The sequence below is a fragment of the Nomascus leucogenys genome, chromosome 16 (assembly GCF_006542625.1).
Source record: "Nomascus leucogenys isolate Asia chromosome 16, Asia_NLE_v1, whole genome shotgun sequence".
NCBI classification, from domain to species: Eukaryota; Metazoa; Chordata; class Mammalia; order Primates; family Hylobatidae; genus Nomascus; species Nomascus leucogenys.
In genome coordinates, this window is record NC_044396.1 from 5,781,967 (window position 1) to 5,803,676 (window position 21,710).

At 41.0% G+C, this 21,710-nt stretch overlaps 2 protein-coding genes across 5 annotated transcripts in view; one reads left to right on the forward strand and one right to left on the reverse strand.

Annotated features, from left to right (window-relative positions):
• Positions 1-490: 490 nt before the first annotated feature.
• On the forward strand, positions 491-2,809 carry CRH (corticotropin releasing hormone). Its single transcript, XM_003274809.4, has 2 exons — positions 491-922; positions 1,694-2,809. Exon 2 carries the CDS (start codon positions 1,708-1,710, stop codon positions 2,296-2,298), a length of 591 nt encoding a protein of 196 aa, XP_003274857.1. The 5' UTR covers positions 491-922; positions 1,694-1,707; the 3' UTR covers positions 2,299-2,809.
• A 904-nt stretch (positions 2,810-3,713) lies between these two features.
• The window catches only part of TRIM55 (tripartite motif containing 55), a 49,504-nt gene continuing 31,507 nt past the window's right edge, over positions 3,714-21,710 (reverse strand). For 2 of the 4 annotated variants that reach the window (XM_003274803.3, XM_003274801.3), the window contains one exon: positions 3,714-4,727. In XM_003274803.3, coding sequence (XP_003274851.1) covers positions 4,605-4,727 — 123 coding nt within the window. In that variant the 3' untranslated portion in view covers positions 3,714-4,604. The remainder of the gene's footprint in view (positions 4,728-21,710) is intronic. The other 2 variants (XM_003274800.3, XM_003274802.3) reach the window with 1 other exon arrangement.

Sequence of the window (21,710 nt, forward strand, 5' to 3'; positions counted from 1 at the left end):
TGGTTTGTGCCCCTTCACTATGGGAGTAGCTCTTGTCATCATTTAAAAAACTTGAACTGCATTTTGAGAGACTTATTGGCCTTGCTTCTGCAGGCTCATAACTCCTTTATGTGCTTGCTCTTGGGAGGAAAAAGCAGATAGACGTTTAAAAGCTGGATGTTCCTGCACACCCCTCTCCTGATGCTTCATTCTTTTCCAGGCAGAAAGATGGTGGGACTCTGTCTCTAGCAAAGGGATATTTCCAGATACTGAGGTGTTGTCAGAGACACCTGGTCAGGGAGGTTAGGAGAAGGGGCATCCAGATCCACCCCCTCCAGCTGGCTGCTGCTTTCCTGGCAGGGCTGCACTGGGACACCTCCCTTCCTTCCCACTTCCCCTTCCTCCTCCCATTCGCTGTCTCTTTGCACACTCCTAATATGGCCTTTCATAGTAAGAGGTCAATATGTTTTCACACTTGGGAAATCTCATTCAAGAATTTTTGTCAATGGACAAGTCATAAGAATCCCTTCCATTTTAGGGCTCGTTGACGTCACCAAGAGGCGATAAATATCTGTTGATATAATTGGATGTGAGATTCAGTGTTGAGATAGCAAAATTCTGCCCCTCGTTCCTTGGCAGGGCCCTATGATTTATGCAGGAGCAGAGGCAGCACGCAATCGAGCTGTCAAGAGAGCGTCAGCTTATTAGGCAAATGCTGCGTGGTTTTTGAAGAGGGTCGACACTATAAAATCCCACTCCAGGCTCTGGAGTGGAGAAACTCGGAGACCAAGTCCATTGAGAGACTGAGGGGAAAGAGAGGAGAGAAAGAAAAAGAAAGTGGGAACAGTGAAGAGAAAGGAAGACAACCTCCAGAGAAAGCCCCGGAGACGTCCCTGTGCAGAGAGGTGGCAGCACCCGGCTCACCTGCGAAGCGCCTGGGAAGGTAGGGAGCGCCTGGACGGAACACGCCACCAACTTTGCGCTGCCTGAGCTGCCGCGATGTGCGCCGCGGAGCCGGCTGCCCCTGGCTGTGTACGTGTGTATGCGTGTGTGTGTGTGTGCGTGTGTGTATGCTTGTGTGTGTGTGTGTGTATGTGTATGCCTGCGTGCGTGTGTGTGCGCGCGTGTTCGCGGACTGTTCCTTAAGATTACAATAGTAGCTGGGATGTGGCAAAAGCAAACTTAGACGGCTGCTCTTCGTTATCCGTGCTACCAGTTGTTCCTTGCTGGCTGTGTAAAGGAGCTTCCCACCCCCTTCTATCCTAACCCCCGAGGTAAGGCAGCAAGGGCAGGAGTGGAGAGGGAGAACCAGGAGGCAGTAGTTCTCAATTTGGAAAAAAATGCTGAAATATCCGGAAGGCAGGTAGTCAGCGCGGGTGGGATCTTAAATCTGTGGCTCTTCTCTAGGATCGGGAAAATTAGTTTTGAGGATCGTTAGGAAGACGACGCAGGGACCGTCCCTTCAGAGTCTAGAAAGAAGGCGAGCGCGTGAGCTTAGGTGCGGAGCCCTGCAGGAGCCCCCTATCCCCGCTCCCCAGGCGCTTCAGCACCGCGGACAGCGCCCATCAGACCCACAGAGGCCAGAGCCCAGCACGTCTAAGGTAGTCCAGTAGGAAGACCCCGTGTGCACCTCCCAGCTGAGCAAACTCTGACCAACTCTTTCTTTCTCTCTTCCCCTCCCTCATTCCGCCCTCCGCCCACCTCTGTGCCGCAGCGAGTGCCCCTAACATGCGGCTGCCGCTGCTCGTGTCCGCGGGCGTCCTGCTGGTGGCTCTCCTGCCCTGCCCGCCATGCAGGGCGCTCCTGAGCCGCGGGCCGGTCCCGGGAGCTCGGCAGGCGCCGCAGTACCCTCAGCCCTTGGATTTCTTCCAGCCGCCGCCGCAGTCCGAGCAGCCCCAGCAGCCGCAGGCTCGGCCGGTCCTGCTCCGCATGGGAGAGGAGTACTTCCTCCGCCTGGGGAACCTCAACAAGAGCCCGGCCGCTCCCCTTTCGCCCGCCTCCTCGCTCCTCGCCGGCGGCAGCGGCAGCCGCCCTTCGCCGGAACAGGCGACCGCCAACTTTTTCCGCGGGTTGCTGCAGCAGCAGCTGCTGCATCGGCGCTCGCTCGACAGCCCCGCGGCTCCCGCGGAGCGCGGCGCTGAGAATGCCTTCGGCGGCCACCAGGAGGCACCGGAGAGAGAAAGGCGGTCCGAGGAGCCTCCCATCTCCCTGGATCTCACCTTCCACCTCCTCCGGGAAGTCTTGGAAATGGCCAGGGCCGAGCAGTTAGCGCAGCAAGCCCACAGCAACAGGAAACTCATGGAGATTATTGGGAAATAAAAAGGTGCGTTTGGCCAAAAAGAATCTGCATTTAGCACAAAAATAAAAATAAAATACAGTATTCTGTACCATAGCGCTGCTCTTATGCCATTTGTTTATTTTTATATAGCTTGAAACATAGAGGGAGAGAGGGAGAGAGGGAGAGAGCCTATACCCCTTAGTTAGCATGCACAAAGTGTATTCAAGTGCAGTAACAACACAATGTTATTCGTTTTGTCTACGTTTAGTTTCCGTTTCCAGGTGTTTATAGTGGTGTTTTAAAGAGAATGTAGACCTGTGAGAAAACGTTTTGTTTGAAAAAGCAGACAGAAGTCACCCAACTGTTTTTCTTGTGGTCTGAGCCAAAGAGAATGCCATTCTCTTGGGTGGGTAAGACTAAATCTGTAAGCTCTTTGAAACAACTTTTTCTTGTAAACGTTTCAGTAATAAAACATCTTTCCAGTCCTTGGTCAGTTTGGTTGTGTAAGAGAATGTTGAATATTTATATTTTTAATAAAAGTTGCAAAGGTAATCATGACTTTATTTTTTCTCTTCGGTGCTCATACACTGGAAATACTCTCATCTCTTAGCTTCCTCCAAATTGTCTTCAGCACCAGAAAAGAAAAACAAAACTTCCTGCATTATATTTTTCCACTAAAAATGCAAACATATGTCAGTGGCTTACACAGACCCTGTAATCACGTTGGGCCCATCTCTGTGCCATGGACTACTGCTCTGAGGTTGAGTTAATAATTCAGGAAGTTGCTCCCAGCATCTCTAAAACATGGTAATTCTAAAAGGGAAGATCATTTTATCATGGAAATAACATTTAGCCCTGATCGATTAAAAGATGTGAAATAATTGGAGATAGTGGGGACAAGATGAAAGGAAGAGAGAAGTGTCAAGGTAGAAATTCTTCCAAACTATATGGCCAAAATGCTGCATTCTTTTTCTATGAGCAAGACTCACTCTGTCAAACTACTACTTTGGTACCACAAAACTATTTTTTCTAAGCTATTTTCCAATGACTACATCTAATAAGAGAAACTTAATAGCATCTCCACTTAAGACGACTAAATTTAGTCATTATAAAATGTCACATAGGAAAAATTTTCTTATGAAGAACATTTTGACTTTAATAATTACACAAATATCCTCCACATTTATGCCTATGTCAACCCTAATCACTTTTATTCTTAGGAACAGGAACTACCTTTGTTCATTTCTAAAACTGAGCAGCACATTTAATTAGTTTTACAGTGCATTTACATTTGGTAGTTTAGTTATAGCTTTAAACAATTCAATCAAATGTTTAATACTTCAAAATTAATTTGTCTGTATGAAGATGCATCTTATCCTGGGACCCTTGAAATACACTTAACTAATGGATGAATAAGATAATACAGAACATTGAATAAATCATTATAAGATGAAGCTTTTAAAAACATCATTTATTTAAGAGTTCATATAGAGTAAAGTTACACTTATGTTCTGAAGGAGGCATTACGGTGGGACAAATATTAACAAAGCATGATTTAAATATATATATTTAATGTGTGATATGTTTGTATATATATTTAAATACATGCAATTGTTCTACAGTTTACCAGATTGGTGCCACAGTGAATACAAGAGAAAGTAGACAGCTTTTGCTGGAAGATTCAACTAAAGTGCCTAATATGTGAAAATCTAAAACTAATATTAGAAAAATGTCACAAGAGATGCCCAGGCCTTCAGCTTTCTGGACCATGAAAGTGTCACCAAATTCAAAGAACATTTCTGAATGTACATCCAGTGACATCTGTTATGCAAAAGAGGAAAACTTTGTGAAACATTTCATAGCTTTGGTCAATGATTTACTTTTTGTCCATGTATTGATAAATCAGTCACTTCTGAGTTGACACTGATTTTCACTGACCACCTGCACTGTTAAAGAGGAAAGGAAATGAGAGCTACTATAATATAATAACAAAAAGCGCCTATGAGAGACAAGAGCATAGTGACCACTTTTTTCACCATTTGCCAGTTGTTACTGACATACACATGTACCACACATACACACCCTTCACAATGTTTTCCACACAATAAAAGATTTGTGTAAGATCAAGTTTATTATTTCCAGTGCTTTCTGCAACTATTTTCTCACAATATTCTTTCCTCCCAAGATGTTAGATAAGTCATCTGGAATTACAGTTTTGGGTTATGTTTGCAGAAATCCTGTTCAGAGGTCCCTTTCATCATCTGCATAATATTAATTTCACTTGGGCTTCCTGCTGCCCACATGCATCTCAGCCAGGCAGACAGAGAGGCAGCAGTTGGAATGAATATCATTCATTTAGGGAGTTCAACCAGGAAAAGGAGAAGATATGGCGAGCTGGCTCAGAATCAGCTCCACTGCCACTCGCTGGAGCTGCAGCCTGTCCCTGGAGGGGAGGAGCCTCAAATCCAATCTGCAATGGAAGAAAATGGGAATCAGAGAAAAAAGAGGTTTGTTCTTTTTGGATTGGTCCAGTCACTTTTCTACTGAAGAGAAAGTATAATAATAATAACAATTATTATAATAACAATATTATTATGTGGCACATAGTTATTAGAAATAGAAAGCAAGCTCAGATTATTTTGGCTACAGCCAAGAGTCATGAAAATAATTCACACTCATGATACAAAAAGAAGGAACAGTAATGCATGCAGTGGAGAGAAGTTCTTGGGAAAAAGGAGTTCAGGCTATTCTAGTTTTTTTTTTTTAAGTCCACTTGTACATGATTTATTCAGATGAAAGTCTCATTGAAACTGCTAGGAATTGGGTTTAGAAAGGGTTGCAGAATTTTAAAAAATTCCAAATTTAAATGGCACTGCTATGCCACATGACATTGTGGGACATATTAATATAATCCCTCCACTGCTGAAGAAGTTTCTACCATGCATATACATATATATTTTCTTACTATAATTTTTGCAAAACTACAGGCTTAATTTTGGGCAAATCATGATGGGATTTTTTTCTCTAGGTAATAAAATCTAATAACCATATCTATATTAAATCAAATCCAATATAAGCATGTCTAAAGAAATAATTATCTTTTATAGACACCTAAGATACACAGGTTGCAATTCTGAATTCACTGATTAATCTAATGTCATAAGCAAAATTTACTTATGTTGTTTTGCCTTTAAAAATCGCAACTTAATGGAATGAGGGACAATCATGAAGAAGTCTTGCTGTAATGCAATTTGATTTTATGAGCTCAAACTCTTTACATTTCAAGGTACCATGACAAACACCGTTCTTCCTAGGAGAACTATGGATAAATAAGCAAATATGTTCCGACGACATCACTGGTAAAACTATCCCACCAGATCAGAATGCCACTGATTTCAAAGCAATGAGGTAGCCGCATGCATTCAGCTCAGAAGCCCTGGATGATTTTATGAAGCTGCGATATGAGTGGATAATACCTGGCACGAGCAAAGCAGAACTTTGGTTAAGTACGTTGTTTTACTGCCACTCAAAATAGTCTTGAGAGCAAAATGAGTTATTGGCCTGCACTTTACCAGATTTTACCCTAAACATATGTTTGGGGATGATGTTTCAAGAGCAATAAAATTATCCTAAGTCTTTATGGCTTTGGGATAATCCTTTGTACTGCCACATTGCTTCCTGATAGAAAGTTAAAAAGGGCCATGAAATCATATTAGCCACAGTAGAATAAAACTGAAATATGTAGTTTTCTATGAAGGAATAGTGGAAACATCAAGTGAAATTGGGCTTTTTGAAAAAGAATGTTACTAGATTCTGTTGGTAATGTGTCAGATACCTCAATGTCCTTGAAAGTGAAGTAAAATAAACATTATCCTGACAGAATCCTGCACTTATTTTTACACGTCAAACTCCTCCCTTGCCCACCATAGTCCTCTTACCCTGGCTAATAAACAAACAAACAAAAAACAAACCCTTAAATCTCATGTATGGTTTATGCAAACAACAACAACAACAAACCCCGAAAGCCCAAATGACCTGGGCATATATAAAAAGACTTATTTCTAACCATTCAATTTGAGTGAATAGTGAATTCCGCCTGGATGAACAGACCATCAAGGTCCATTTTGTGGCCTCTTTTTCTTGAAGGCGGTTTCTAATCTAAAGGGAACTTCCACGGCAGCTGTTCTGACATAGCTGAAGGGTGACACAAGTTGGGTAATGTGTTTTCTGCAGAAGGCGTAATCTTTGGGAAACTGCTGGTAGCGAACAAGCCCCTGGGACTGCTTTTGGAATGTGTATAAATTGTTGTGTTTCCTGTTCTAGAGATTGACATCTATCTTCCATTTAAGATGTTCTCGTTGTTGACCCGCCATTGCCTTCATATTTGGGATTACATAGTTTGAGTTGGCTTCTCTTACACCTCCGTGTTTCCAGGAAATTATTAAGTTTTCCTCCAAGCAATATGGACCAATGCTGTCTTTCAGAAAAGAAAAGCCAGTACCAGAGTGGGGGGTTATCCAATAGCAGAGGTTATCCTGAGTATCTTTAGATAATTGCACCATCTCCTTGGTCTTGTTTATATCCACTGAGGACCCAACAACCAGCTCAGCAAAGAAAGTTCTGTGCAAAGAGGCTTAGCCTAGTTTTGAATCCAACACCAACTACTTATTAGCTGTATGACTTGGACAAGTTAGTTAACTCTCTGAGCCTTAGTTTTCTCTTCTGTAAAATAGAGATGAGAACCTACCCTGCAAGGCTGCTGTAAGGACTGAATAAAGCACTTTACACATGCCTCACTTATATTAGGTTGGTCCTTCCTTCCTTCTTTCCTTCTTTCCTTCCTTCCCCTCTTCCCCCTCTCCTTTCTTTCAACAGTGAAGAGGCTCCTCTGCCATGCAGAATCACCTGGGTACTGTTTATGACAAACCATATACAATAGCACTGACCCCCAGTAAGAAAAGACAATAGTATTTGCAATCTCATTTTTCCAGAATTGGGCATCTTTTCTATGATTTAATCCCTTCAGTGTGCTGTAATCACAGGCATCAATGACACTGTCCAGTGTATCTCCAAGAGGCCCAACTTCATACATGGCTACCTCATAAAGGAACAATGAGTTAAAGATCTAAAACTCTTTTCCATAAGTACAGCCCATCAAATCAAAAGCAGATCTTTTTCCTACAGCCTTCCCGAGATGGAGTTGTATATATGTGTTCCTTCAAATAGTTTCCTAAATGCTGTCTCTCCTTTATCACAGGAAGTGCTATTTCTTGGGAATAGTGATGTTCTATGAAGCAGAACAAGGGACAGAGAATTACAAGCGCTGATCTCTTCTACCTGCTTGGGAGCTTGTCCTGCATTCCAGTTTGGTCTGATATGTATAAAAAGGTAAACAACAGATTGTTAGTTCCATATTATAGTCACGTGTTTTTTAATGACAGGGATACCTTCTAATAAATGCATCCTTAGATACTAAGCAGACATAAAAAAGAACAAGATCATGTCTTTTGCAGAGATGTGGATGGAGCGGGAGGCCATTATCCTTAACAAACTAACACAGAAACAGAAAACCAAATACCACATGTTCTCACTTATCAGCGGGAGCTAAATGATGAGAACGCACGAACACATAGAGGGGAACAACACATACTGGGGCCTTTCGGAGGGTGGAGGGTGGGAGGAGGGAGAGGATCAGGAAAAACAACTAATGAGTGCTAGGCTTACTACCTGGGTGATGAAATAATCTGTACAACAAACCCCCATGACACAAGTTTACCTATGTAACAAACCTGTACCCCTGAACTTAAAATAAAGTGTTTTTAAAAAAGAAATGCATCCTTAGGTGATTTTGTTGTTACGTAAACATTATAGAACGTACTTACACGAACCTCAGTTTGGGTTAGGCGAACACTGTCCATACCATGGAACAGTACACAGAGACAGATGTCCACAAGGCTCTGACAGAATGCATGCTCATTAACACCGATCAACAAGAAATGATTTTAGATTTAGGTTGCTTCTACCTCTTGGCTATTGTGAATAATGTTGCTTGAACAGGAGTGTGCAAATATCTGTGTGAGGCCCTGCTTTCAATTCTTTTGAGTATCTACTCAGAAGTGGAATTGCAGGATTTTATGGTAACTCTGTTAAATTTTTTGAGGAACCTCTGTACTGTTTTCTATAGCAGCTGCTATGGACCATTTTACATTCTCCCAGCAGTGCATGAGGGTTCCAATTTTACCACATCCTCACTCCTAATTGCTTAATGTTTGCAGGGTATTTTTTTTTTAATGTGAATTCGTTGCAAACAAAAAAGAAGGACCTGGCACAGATACTTGCCATGTTCACAGAAACATTATTCACAATAGCCAAGAGGTAGAAACAACCCAAGTGTCCATCCATGGAGAAGTGGATAAACAAAATGTCATGCGTACATATATCGTCAAGAATCAATGGAATAGAATGGAACACTGTTCAGCCTTAAAAAGGAGAAAAATTCTGGCACATGCTACAGCATGGATGTACCTTGAGGACCTTATGCTAAGTGAAATAAGCCAGACACAAGGGGACAAATATTATATGATTCCACTTACATAACGTATCTAGATAGTCAAATTCATAGAAAGAAACTAGAATGATGGTTACCAGGGGCTGGGGAAGGGTGAAATGGGGAGTTTTTGTTTAATGTGTATAGTGCAATTGGTTGCACAATAGTGTGAATACACCTAACACTACTGAACTGGACACTTAGAATGTGTAATGGGAGTATACACATTATATACTCCCATTTTCTGTTCTACTGTTTATACTAGCATGTTTTCTGTTACCTGGCCTGCTTTTTCATTCATGTTACCTTCTTGCCTCCTAAAGACACACAGACTTATTGCCCTTAACAGACACTATAGACACTTAGAATGTGTAATGGGAGTGGTTAAGATGGTAAATTTATGTTTTGCATTCTTTACTAGAATTAAAAATTTAACAAAAAATTCAGGCAACATCACATTAAAATCTGGATTTGCAGTTTCTTTGGTCAAAGCAAAAATGAACAACCCAGAACTTGCATGGAGAGCTAAGCAGTGCTGTGCCTTGGATTGGGAATGCTCCCTCCCTTCTGCCCATCTCGGTCAGGGTCACCGTGCCCAACACTCCCTTTGCTGCCCCTGCTGCAAGGCTGCTTTCAGTTGCCATTTAGCTGTGTGCTTACACAGTTGCTATGCTCAGAGTAAAAAGGAAAGCAATCAATGTCTTGTATTTATGCTTCTATTAACATTTTTCTGTCACCTGGCCTGCTTTTTCATTCGTGTTACCTTCTTGGCTCCTAAAGGCGCACAATCTTACTGCTCTTAACAGAAGGTTAATTTTTAGTATGAAGGTGTCAAAGAAAAGAAAGTAAAATGCTCAACGGAGATTTGGCTTGATTTTTAATGTTAAATGTGATGAGTGATTTTTTTTAAAGCTAAAGTGTGTCTCATGGCAAGAATCTTGACAGTGAAAGCATGAAACTGCCTTTAAAATTCATTTGAGTGCAGATTAGTCCCCAGGATCTTAGCATAAGGGATATAACTGGGCACAGATTGGTGAATATGTGCTTGTTTGGGCTTGGGAGTCAATGCCAGTAGCCCCCTTTACCTAAATGCATCTCACCCCACCTCTTCTACTTAATGAAACTAAACAAATGCTTTCCTGACATTCACTCTGGCACAAGTTTGAGTAGCCACATTTAGGGGAGGATGCATTTTTTTTTAGCTACCCCAAAGTAGAAGAGTGAGCTTATTTTAGTCAGTGACCAGTGCCTTTGAGTCTCTAAGTTTCCAGGGCCTCCATGGCATGCCAGCATCAGCCCTTCCCCACATGATCATTCTCTACATCATCCATGGCTCTGATCCACTAACGCTTACCTGTCTTGTGTTCCATTCCTTAAGGCTCAGTCAAGCGATAGCAATCAAGCTGAGAAGATGAATTGCAATGAAGACATTAATGGATAATGATGGCCTCAAGTATGCCCCTGTCAGATAATACTTTACCTAGAAATATTCATGTCTTATCCTGAGGGATGACTGATGCCAGGCCATTGAGAGATATTGGGGGCCTTGAGGAAATTTATGCCCAGGCCTCCAGAGCTGGGCTGCCATTTCCTCAATCTCTGAGTGCTACAGGGAATGCCAGTCAGAAATTCAACCTGACATAGGATCTGGTTACCAATGCATGTTAAATGCCTGTCTTTCTGGGTCAATTTAAAGAAAGCTTTGCCCACCTATCATGAAATGCCTTTGCCTTAAAGGAATGTGGACAGGAGAGATATGGCTAGACTTAAGGCTGCTGAGTGGGCAACCACCCAGTATCCACCTTGCACCTGCTAGGCTGGGTCAGAGAACCAAAGCCAGATGCTGGAAGCAGGTGTGAGTAGGAACGCTGAGACCAAGTTTAGGATGTTTATTCAGAAAAATCAAGCCCAAGCATTGGCCTGCTCCTCTACTTAGCATTCCTCAGGCTCTTGGATAGTTTAGGTATTACAGATTCCTAACTGGGAAGGAGAGTACAGCCAAGAACCCAGGCCAGTCACCCATGGTGAGAAGTAACTGAGGCACTATCTCTGACTCACAGCCAAGGGTGGAAGCCTTAGAAACTCTGTTAGGCAGCTCTGCTGTCATGGATGTCTCTTTCACAGGAATGCAGACATTTCTGCTTGGGGCAGAGCAATCAAGCCATGTTAGGAATGAAATGTAGAGCTGTGAAAATACAGCACAGCTAGAGGAAGCAGAAAATAGGAACCCCCAAAAAGAGCTCTGGAAGGAAAACACTCGCTAAAATGCATTTTTTGGCCAGGGATGATGTCTCATGCCTGTAATCCCAGTGCTTTGGCAAGTTGAGGCAGGAGGATTGCTTGAGGTCAGGAGTTTGAGGCCAGCCTGGGCAATATGGCACGACCCCACCCCTACAAAAAACTTTTAAAAAATTGCTGGATGTGGTGGCACGTGCCTGTAGTCCTAGCTACTCAGGAGGCTGGGTGGGAGAATCATTTGAACTCAGGAGTTTGAGGTTGTAATGAGCTATGATCACACCACTGCATTCTAGCCTGATTGTCAGAGCGAGATCCTTTTTCTAAAAAAAAGGAAAGCATTTTTTCTTGGGAGGATTCACAGCCATACAAACTGAGTGATTAAGGGAGTGTGTGGAGTGAACTGACTGGGGGGCTTTGTTGCCATCAGCTGCTTCCTTCTTGCTAAGAGAAAATCGGAAACGAGAATAATTTCCTGAGGCCCATCAAACAAGCAGGAATTAAACTCACTTCTTCCTGACGTGGAGGAGGATGCTGTGGTGTGTACTGTTTGGTTTGTGTTAAGTGTGTTGTCCAGGAATTGATGGGATCAGGGGGGAGAGGATGGGTTATGGAAGTTGATATCACAGCCTGGCAAAAACTTGCAGCCAGTCTTCTCAGATATGGAGCTGACAATTTTGTGTCATATAGAAAGTGTGTATGTATTCTTGCTCTTCCTGAAAAGAGAACTGGATTGTGAAGAATTAGATCATTAATTATTCACAGACAGGGGTTTCTTACATTGTATTAGGCAAACAGACCCAACAGGTTGTCCTTAAGAACCATGGGAGGTTGATAGTATTATTATCAGTTATAGATGAGAAAGTTCAGACTCAGGAAGTTTGAGGACTTTGCTCAAAGTAACTCTAGGATAAAGTGCCAAGAGTTGTTCATAGTGACCAGAAGTCCAAAAGGAAACAGGGCAGCTGGTGTTGTTGCACACCTGAGACTCGGGACAGGGTCAGCCTCTCCACTGAAGGCAGACAGAGAGGCAGGTTGGTTGACAGCATGGGATGCATCTGAAGGATCAGCTCGCCCTCATTTGCAGTGGACAGCTACATCCCTGCCAGCAGTGGAGGCCTAGAAACGACCCACCTGTGCTTGTGAGGCTGTGCCAATCTATCCTGAGTGGTGCGTCAAAGCAGAAGAGCCCCTGGTCACGCTGATTTTTGCCTCAGTCCCATGAACCTAAGTGAAGTGGGGATTCCTCCCCTTTTCTTAGATGCTGCTTGGCTTCTATTATACTGCATGCCCCATTTGGGGGAGGATGAGAGATCAAAAGGCAACAAGCTCCCAGCTACTCTGTGATCCTAAGCCAGTCATGCCTCCTCTAGAATCCTCATTTTCCTCCACTATAAAATGGGGAAGTTTAACAGTTCCTACTGTAGTGGGCTGTTGTGAGGTTTAAACAAGAGAATCCTTATGAAAGACTTTGTAGATGATAAAGCAACGGACACACATTTGTTACAGCCACTGCCATGTGCCATTGTTTTTTCAGATGCATTAACACGTTGGTGGACTAACTCTTCACTTCGTGGAGTGTAGCGGAAGAAAAGGTGTACCATGGGAATCACTGAGATACACAAATAAAGACAGAAAAAAACCCACAGGATGTACAACACTAACAAAAGTCTTAGGTTAAATCAGAATAATAAACAATTTGAAAGCACAGGAAGCTTAGCTCAGCTAGCTGTGTCATAACAGCTCCCCAAGAGAGCTCACCCAGAGCTGTAGTCACAGAATTGTAGAGTTGTAGGCACAGGTTGCCAGGGGAAATGAATGAATTCATTACCCTACTCACACACAATTTACATTATATTTTCCTCTTTAAAATGGATACATCCATTTTAGCTTCCTATTAAAGTGACATTTACTTAGGATGCCATTTGATCCTGAGAAATGTAGTCTACAATTTTAGTATTGACTTTATTTTGTCCTTCTGGTAAAACCCCCAAATTGACAGTTAATAGGAGATATAGTGACAGATATTGGGGGCCTTGAGGAGATTGAGGAGATGGCAGCCCAGCTGTGGGGGCCTGGATGTAAATTTCCTCAAGGCCCCCAATATCTGGCACTTTCTCAGCAGGAAAACAAAAAAAAAAGCCCAGAAAAATAATATTGCAGTTGTAGGGTACAAATGAAAAAGCATTAATGATGTTAATGTAATGGTCTCATTCAAACTTACTTGTTAAAGTAAAGTTACTTGTTAAAGTAAAGTTACTTGTTAAAAATCTTACCCTCTCCTACAATTTTTTTCCTAGGTAAGAAGGTCTGCATCTTGATACCATAGCTTCTTATAATTTCCAGGATTATTAGGCCCCGGACAATGTTTTGGAGTAAATATAGGCCAGTCCTGAGGACTGATCAGTTTTTCTCTATTGTTATCAAGTTGAAATTCCAGCACAGTCAGGGTGCCTGGCATATCAGAAATTTGTAAGCTTGAATATCCTAATTTGTAAAACACGTAGCAATTGCTCTCAGTAGGGATCTCTGTTTGAAAATAATTTGACACCCTGAATCCTTCAATTAAATTTAGAGAACAGAGTTAAATTTTCATTCACTTCCGTTTGTTTTGGAAAATTAAATAGATCATTTCAAAGAACCCGAGACCTATAGTCACACTCATGGGAAATCATGTTCTTAGTCTCTAGTTTTTTTTTTTAATGCTTTGTAATATCTTGTGAAATTAATCTTCTTCAGAAAAGCAGCTTCCTGGCCCTCTAGCCTCCTGCATCTCTCACCTCTCAGTCTCTAGTGGCAGCTGGAGTGGATGTTTGCACTTGAAATCAGAATGTATAGCTTGGTCTCAAAAATCATTTGCATAAAAATGCTTTTATCTTTTTGCATGTTATACCCAGTAGAGATGCGGGGCTCACAAAGGTTGCTCCTCCTTGGAACTTTGGCCCATTGTCCATCCTGGCTTAGGAAAATATGAATATTTTCAAGGGCACTGAACCTTGAGTGATGAGAAAGGCTCAGGTCTGGGGACACATGTATTGGTTTCTGAAAGCCTGGGAAATAAACCCTGGGCTTCAAGAGGGAAAAGAGTCTGCTAGCCCCTTCCTCCCTCACCCGCTACCAGTCTTTTAAACCATTTAAACTGTAAGTCCCTTCCTTCCTCCCTCCCTTCCTTCCTTCCTTCCTTCCTTCTTTCCTCCTTCCCATTTTTCCTTTACCTTCCATTTTCCTTTCCTCCCTGCCTTTTTTCTGTAATGTAATGTTTTTTATTTTCCTCCGGGATCACCTTTATAATCTTACAAAACAACAATCACAGAGCCTGGGTTGGAGACTAAGAGGACCGCAGGCTGGTTTTCCTTGGTGACATTTTCTCCACTGCATCTGTCTATATAGGCTATTGGCCTTGCCCTCTGCATCTCTGCTATTTGAGAGTGAAGAGCCGTAAGGTGTGAGGAACCCACTTTGTTCCTGAGGCTGTCTCTGAGATAATGACATGTCAGATAGAAAGAAACTGGGGACACTTGGGAAAGGGGAAGGGACTATTTGCACCTTTTTGTTGATACTTGGGCTGGGAACCATTGGACTTTCTCAGCCAAGAGGACAAGCCAGTGCTGGAAGTCACTGGTCCATGACAGGTGGCCTCTGCAGTTTTGTGGAAACTGGTTTAGACAGAGAAGGGATGAACTAGGGCACAGGTATGTCATGAAAATGTACAAGAGATATTAGCTTCTAAAGCAAGTGATATCAAAACTTAAAATAGAGCCCCACAGAACAGTGACAACTAATTATCAGATTGTGAGGTTCAGCTTAGACACTTAAAGGTATCAGGCACCTCAACCGCCCCAGTCTTTGTTGTGCTTGGCCCTGCTTGTGGCTGAAGGAGGAAGGGGACACAGGCCTGTTGGATTCAGGCAGTGAAGCCTTCCCCATGGCCTGCCATGTGCAATAATGCCTTCATGACTGTCAGCATAGTTCCCCTCCAGGCGCCCCACCCCTATCTTTTTAAAGTTACCTTGGAAGATGTTGTATGTGAATGAGGACCCTCTCTCTACCCATTTCAGCATGCAGACACAAAAAGAGGAGAGGTAGACAAGTTTTGCTTTAAAAAAACACTCATCTTGGAATCAATTCTTCAAGAAAATAAATAAACAATGCTAAATGTGAATGTACCTAAACAGTTTCCAAATACATGAGGCAAAAACTGATACTGTAAGAATAGACAAATCCACAATTCTAGTCAAAGATCTCAAAATTCCCCTCTCAGAAACTGATGAAACAGGTAAACTGAAAATCAGTATGGACATAGTAGACTTAAACAACACTATCAACCAACTGCCTTAATTGACAGGTACAGAACACCATGCCCAACAACAACAGAAAACACTTGTGTTTTCAAATGCATGTGGAACATTCACCAAGGTTGATCACATTCTGAGACATAAAACAAATCTTAATAAACTTAAAAAGATTGGAAACATATAAAGTATATTCTGGTCTTTCTCCACAACAGAATTAAACTGCAAGTCAAAAAGAAAGATATCGGAAAATCTTCAAATATCTGGAAATGAAATGCCACTCATCTAAACAACCCATGGGTCAAAGAAGAAACTACAAAGTAAACTAGAAAATGTTTTAAATTAAATAAAAATGAAAATACAACATATCAAAACTTGTGGGATACAACAAAAGCAGTGATGAGAAGTAACTTTATAGCACTGAAAGCTTATATCAGAAAGCAAGAAAAATCTCATGTCAATAATCAGAGCTTTAACCCTAACAAACAGAAAGAGAAGAGAAAATTAAACCCAAAGTAGGCACAAGGAAGAAAATCATTAAGAGCAGAAATGAATAGAATAGAAAAACTGACCAAAAAATGGAGAAAACCAACAAAGCCAAAAGCTGGGGGTTTTTTAAAGATAAATAATCAAAACATTGTGGAAACTAGATTGAAATTGGAGACTACATTGACTTATTTGGAGGCTTCTATTAAAGCTATAATAATCAAGACAATGTGGTATTGGGGGAGGGACAAACATATACATCAATGGTACAAAATACAAAGTCCAGAAATAGACTCACACATATATGGTCAATTGAATTTCTACAAAAGTATTAATGTAATTCATTGAGGAAAAGGATAGCCTTTTAACAAATAGTGCTGGAATAAATGAAAAGCAAATAACAAACTTCGATCCTTACCTCATCTACACAAAAATTAACAAAATGATTTTAGACCTAATTTAAGAGCTAAAACTATAAAAATTCTAGAAGAAAACATTGGAGAAAATCTTTGTAATTTTGAGTTAAGCAAAGTTTTCTTAAATGGGACATAAAAAGCACAAACTATAAAGAAAACAAAATTGGGCTTCATCAAAACTAAAAATGTTTACTCCTCAAAATATTCTAAGAAATGAATAACAAGCAGTGAGATTGAAATGGTAATAAAAACATTGCCAACAAAAAAAGTCTAGGACCAGATGGATTCATAGCTGAATTCTATCAGACATTCAAAGAAGAATTGGTACCAATCCTATGGACACTACTCTAAAAGAGAGAGAAAAAGGGAATCCTCCTTAAATCATTCTATGAAGCCAGTATTACCCTAATACCAAAACCAGGGAAGGACATTACAAAAAAAAGAATACTACAGACCAATATCCCTGATGAACATAGATGCAAAAATCCTCAACAAAATACTAGCAAACCGAATCCAACAGCATATTAAAAATTTAGTTCACCATGATCAACTGGGTTTCATACCAGGAATGCAGGGATGGTTTAATATACATAAGCCAATAAATGTGATATGCCACATAAACAGAATTAAAAACAAAAATCACATGATCATTGCAACAGATGCAGAAGCATTTGACAAAATCCAGCATCCCTTTATGATTAAAACCCTCAGCAAAATTAGCATAGAAGGGACATACCTTAAGGTAATAAAAAACCATTTACAACAAACCCACAGCCAACAAAATACTGAACAGGGAGAAGTTGAAAGCATTCCCCCTGAGAACAAGAACAAGACAAGGATGCCCACTTTCACCATTTCTATTCAACATAGTACTGGAAATCCTAACCAGAGCAATCAGACAAGAGAAGGAATAAAGGCATCCAAATTGGTAAAGAGGAAGTCATACTATTGCTGTTTGCTGATGATAGGATCGTATACCTACAAAATCCTAATGACTCATCCAAAAAGCTCTAGAACTGATAAATGAATTCAGCAAAGTTTCAGGATACAAAATTAACGTACACAAATCAGTAGCTCTGCTATACACCAGCAGCAACCAAGCTACTCTTGATCAAATCAAGAACTCAAACCCCTTTCACAATACTTGCAAAAAAAAAAAAATACCCTTAGGAATATATCTAACCAAGGACATGAACGACCTCTACCAGGAAAACCACAAAACACTGTGGAAAGAAATCATAGATGAAACAAACAAATGGAAACACATCCCATGCTCATGGATGGGTAGAATCAGTGACCATACTGCCAAAAACAATCTAAAAATTCAATGCAATTCACGTCAAAATACCACCATCAATCTTCACAGAACTAGAAAAAAGAATCCAAAATTCATATAGAACCAAAAAAGAGCCCTCGTAAGCCAAAGAAAGACTAAGCAAAAAGAACAAATCAGTAGGCATCACATTACCCAACTTCAAACTATCCTAGAAGGCCATAATTACCAAAACAGCATGGTACTGGTATAAAAATATGCACATAGACCAATGGAACAGAATAGAGAACCTGGAAATAAAGCCAAATACTTATAGCCAACTGATCTTTGACAAAACAAACAAAAACATAAAGTGGGGAAAGGACACCATATTTAACAAATGGTGCTGGGATAATTGGCAAGCCACATGTAGTAGAATGAAACTTGAGCCTCATATTGCGTCTTATACAAAAATCAACTCAAAATGGATCTTAAATCCATCTTAAATCTGAGACCTGAAACCATAAAAATTCTAGACAATAGCGTCAGAAAAACCCTTCTAGATATTGGCTTAGGAAAAGACTTCATGACCAAGAATCCAAAAGCAAATATAACAAAAGCAAAGACAAATAGATGGGACTTAATTAAACTAAAAAGCTTCTGCACAGCAAAAGAAATATCAGCAGAGTTAACAGACAACCCACAGAGTGGAAGAAAATCTGCACAATCTATACATCCAACAAAGGACTAATATCCAGAATCTACAAGGAATTGAAACAAATCAGCAAGAAAAAAAAATCCCATCAAAAACTAGGCAAAGGTCATGAACAGACAATTCTCAAAGAAGATATACAAATGGCCAACAAGCATACGGAAAAGTGCTCAACCTCACTAATTATCAGGGAAATGCAAATCAAAACCACAAAGCAATACCACCTCACTCCTGCAAGAATGGCCATAATCAAAACATTAAAAGAAAAAATGTTGGTGGGGACGAGGTGAAAAAGGAAAAATTTACACTGTTGGTGGGAACGTAAACTAGTACAACCACTATGGAAAACAGTTTGGAGATTCCTTAAAGAACTAAAAGTAGATCTACCATTTGATCCAGCAATGGGATACCACTACTGGGTATCTACCCAGAGGAAAATAAGTCATTATACAAAAAAAGATACTTGCACATGCATCATATGCATGTTTATAGCAGCACAATTCACAATTGAAAAATTATGAAACCAGCCCAAATGCCCATCAGTTAATGAGTGGCTAAAGAAAATATGATACAGACACACACACACACACACACACCATGGAATACTAATCAGCCATAAAAAGGAATGAAGTAATGGCATTCGCAACAACCTGGATGGAATTGGAGACTATCATTCTAAATGAAGTAACTCAGGAATGGAAAACCAAACATTGTATGTTCTCACTTATATGTGGGAGCTAAGCTATAAGGATGCAAAGGCATAAGAATAATACATGGTACTTTGGGGACTTGGGAGAAAGAGTAGGGGATGTGGAGGGATAGAAGACTACACGTTGGGTAGAGTGTACACTGCTTGGGTGCACCAAAATCTCAGAAATCACCACTAAAAAACTTATTCATGTAATCAAACACCACCTGTTCCCCAAAAACGTATTGAAATAAAAAATAAGGCCGGGCGTGGTGGCTCACGCTTGTAATCCCAGCACTTTGGGAGGCCGAGGCGGGCGGATCACGAGGTCAGGAGATCGAGACCACGGTGAAACCCCGTCTCTACTAAAAATACAAAAAATTAGCCGGGCGTGGTGGCGGGCGCCTGTAGTCCCAGCTACTCGGAGAGGCTGAGGCAGGAGAATGGCGTGAACCCGGGAGGCGGAGCTTGCAGTGAGCCGAGATCGCACCACTGCACTCCAGCCTGGGTGAAAGAGCGAGACTCCGTCTCAAAAAAAAAATAAATAAAAATAAAAAATTAAAAGAAATGGAAGGGAAAGCCACAGACTGGGAGAAATTGTTTGCAAAACATCTATCCAATAAGGAAGTTTTATCCAGAACGCATAAAGAACTTCTCTCTAAGAAGATAAACAACTGAATAAAAAGTTGGGCAAAAGATGTGTACATTTACTTCACCAAAGAAAATATAAAGATGACCAATAAGCACAAGAAAAGGTGCTAACCATTAGTCTTTGTCAAAATGCAAATTAAAACCATAAAGAGATACCATGCATAATCATCCACCCAGAATAGCTGAAATATGAAAGATTGACATAATACCATGAGCTGGTAGAACGTAGAGTAGGTAGAGCTCTCTTACCTTGCTGGTGGAAACAGAAAAAAATAAATAACCACTATGGAAAACAGTCTGACAGTTTCTTATGAAGTTAACCACAAACTTACCATACAATCCAGCAATTCCATTCCTTCATTTACTCAAGAGAGATGAAAACATGTATTCACACAAAGACCTATATGTGAGTGTTCACAGCAGCTTTACTTATTATAGCCAAAGCTGCTAAGAACACAAACATCCATCAAGTGATGTATAGATAAATAACTAGTGGCATACCCACACAATAGAATACCACTTGGGAATAAAAAGAACTGAGATACTATAAATGCCACAAAATAAACAAATCTCAGAAGCATTATACTAAGTGAAAAAAAAAGCCAGTTATAAAAGCATACAATACTGTATGTTTTCATTCACAGGACAGTTTGGAACTGGCCGAACTATAATGACAATCAAACACATCAGTGGTTGCCAGAGGCAGGGATGCGGGGAAGGGATTTAATGGTAAAGACACATGAGGGAACTTTCTGGGGTGGTGAAAATATTCTACATCTTGACTGTGGTGGTAGCTATACAATGCTACACATTTGTCCAAACTCACTGAACTGTACACTTAAAACGGGTAAATTTTAGTGTATGTATATCTCAATAAAGTTGATTTAAAAAATCACGTCTTTCATTTCTTCATCCACTGAGTGTTCTGTGTCTGCCTCTGCTGTGTACATCCTGTCTTTGCTCTACTGAGCAGTGAGGTCTGTAAGTAACTTTAGGCGACTTCAGAGTGGAGTCATCATGGATGTGGAGTTCATGGAATCTGAAGGAGGTAATAGCAGCTGTGTAAACATTCAGTTAAACGAGTGCCTAGGGAGAAATCTGGAAAATGGTTTGGGAAATTGGGATTTATGTAAGAGCTTCAAGTCAAGAAATGTACTTTGAGAAATGCAATGGACTCTCTAACTCACTGAGAATCTATTGTAATTACTGTCACTCATAATGAGTTGTGTCAGGCCTAAGTCCATAACCCTCCCAATGAAAATACCTGAAACCAATTATAAAATTCCTAGTACTAGATTTTTCACTGCCTAGTGTGAAAATAAATGAATCTATTCGTTGAGTAGTCTATTTTCCTGATGAGAAAACTGAGGCTCAAAGAATTTAAATGCCTAGAGTCAGACACTGAAGCAGCTCCAGGACCAGATCTGAAGTCCTTTCTTCTAACTTTTGGATCCTTCCACAGTCTTGAGCTTTGGCAAAATTTCTACCCAATTTGTTTGTCTATTTTTCAGGCTTGAAGAATAGAATGTGAAAAATGGATATTTTTGGAATAACAAATCGCTTTGATATAGTAAAACTTTCAGGGCCTCTTATCACTGCAACTTTGTGTCCTGGTGAAATACTGAGCTGTGGTTCTATATATAGGGAGAAATCGCAAAGATTTCAATGCCAAAGTCCCTATCTCCAAAGCAACTGGCTCTGGCTGCAGTGTTTGTGTGTGTGTGTGTGTGTGTGTGTGTGTGTGTGTGTGTGTGTGTGGTGGGGAGATCCTCTTACCTTGAGGCAGCTGCTGTGTCCAGCTCAAGTATCAGCCAGAGCAGCTGCTGAGTTAATCCACCAAATAGAGAGACATTTCTGTGGAAACCCCTGTTCCCTGCATAGCTCCCATTAAATGGTCTGGGCAAATTCTTCCAGGTGAGGCCATTAAGTGGCACTGGGAAGGGAGGAAGGGAACTAGGAGGGGGCTTTCATTGCTGCTGCTCCCACCTCTATAACAATTTAATTGCCACACATAGCCCCAATAAAATGCCCAACGTCCATGGGGAGTGGGTAGGGGGTGGAAGCAGACTGGAAAAGAAATGGCCATAAGAAGGCATGCCCGAGAGACAAGGCCTCACAGAGACTGCTTCCAAGACAGCCAACCTGTCTCACAGCATCCTTCTCCCACCTTATTC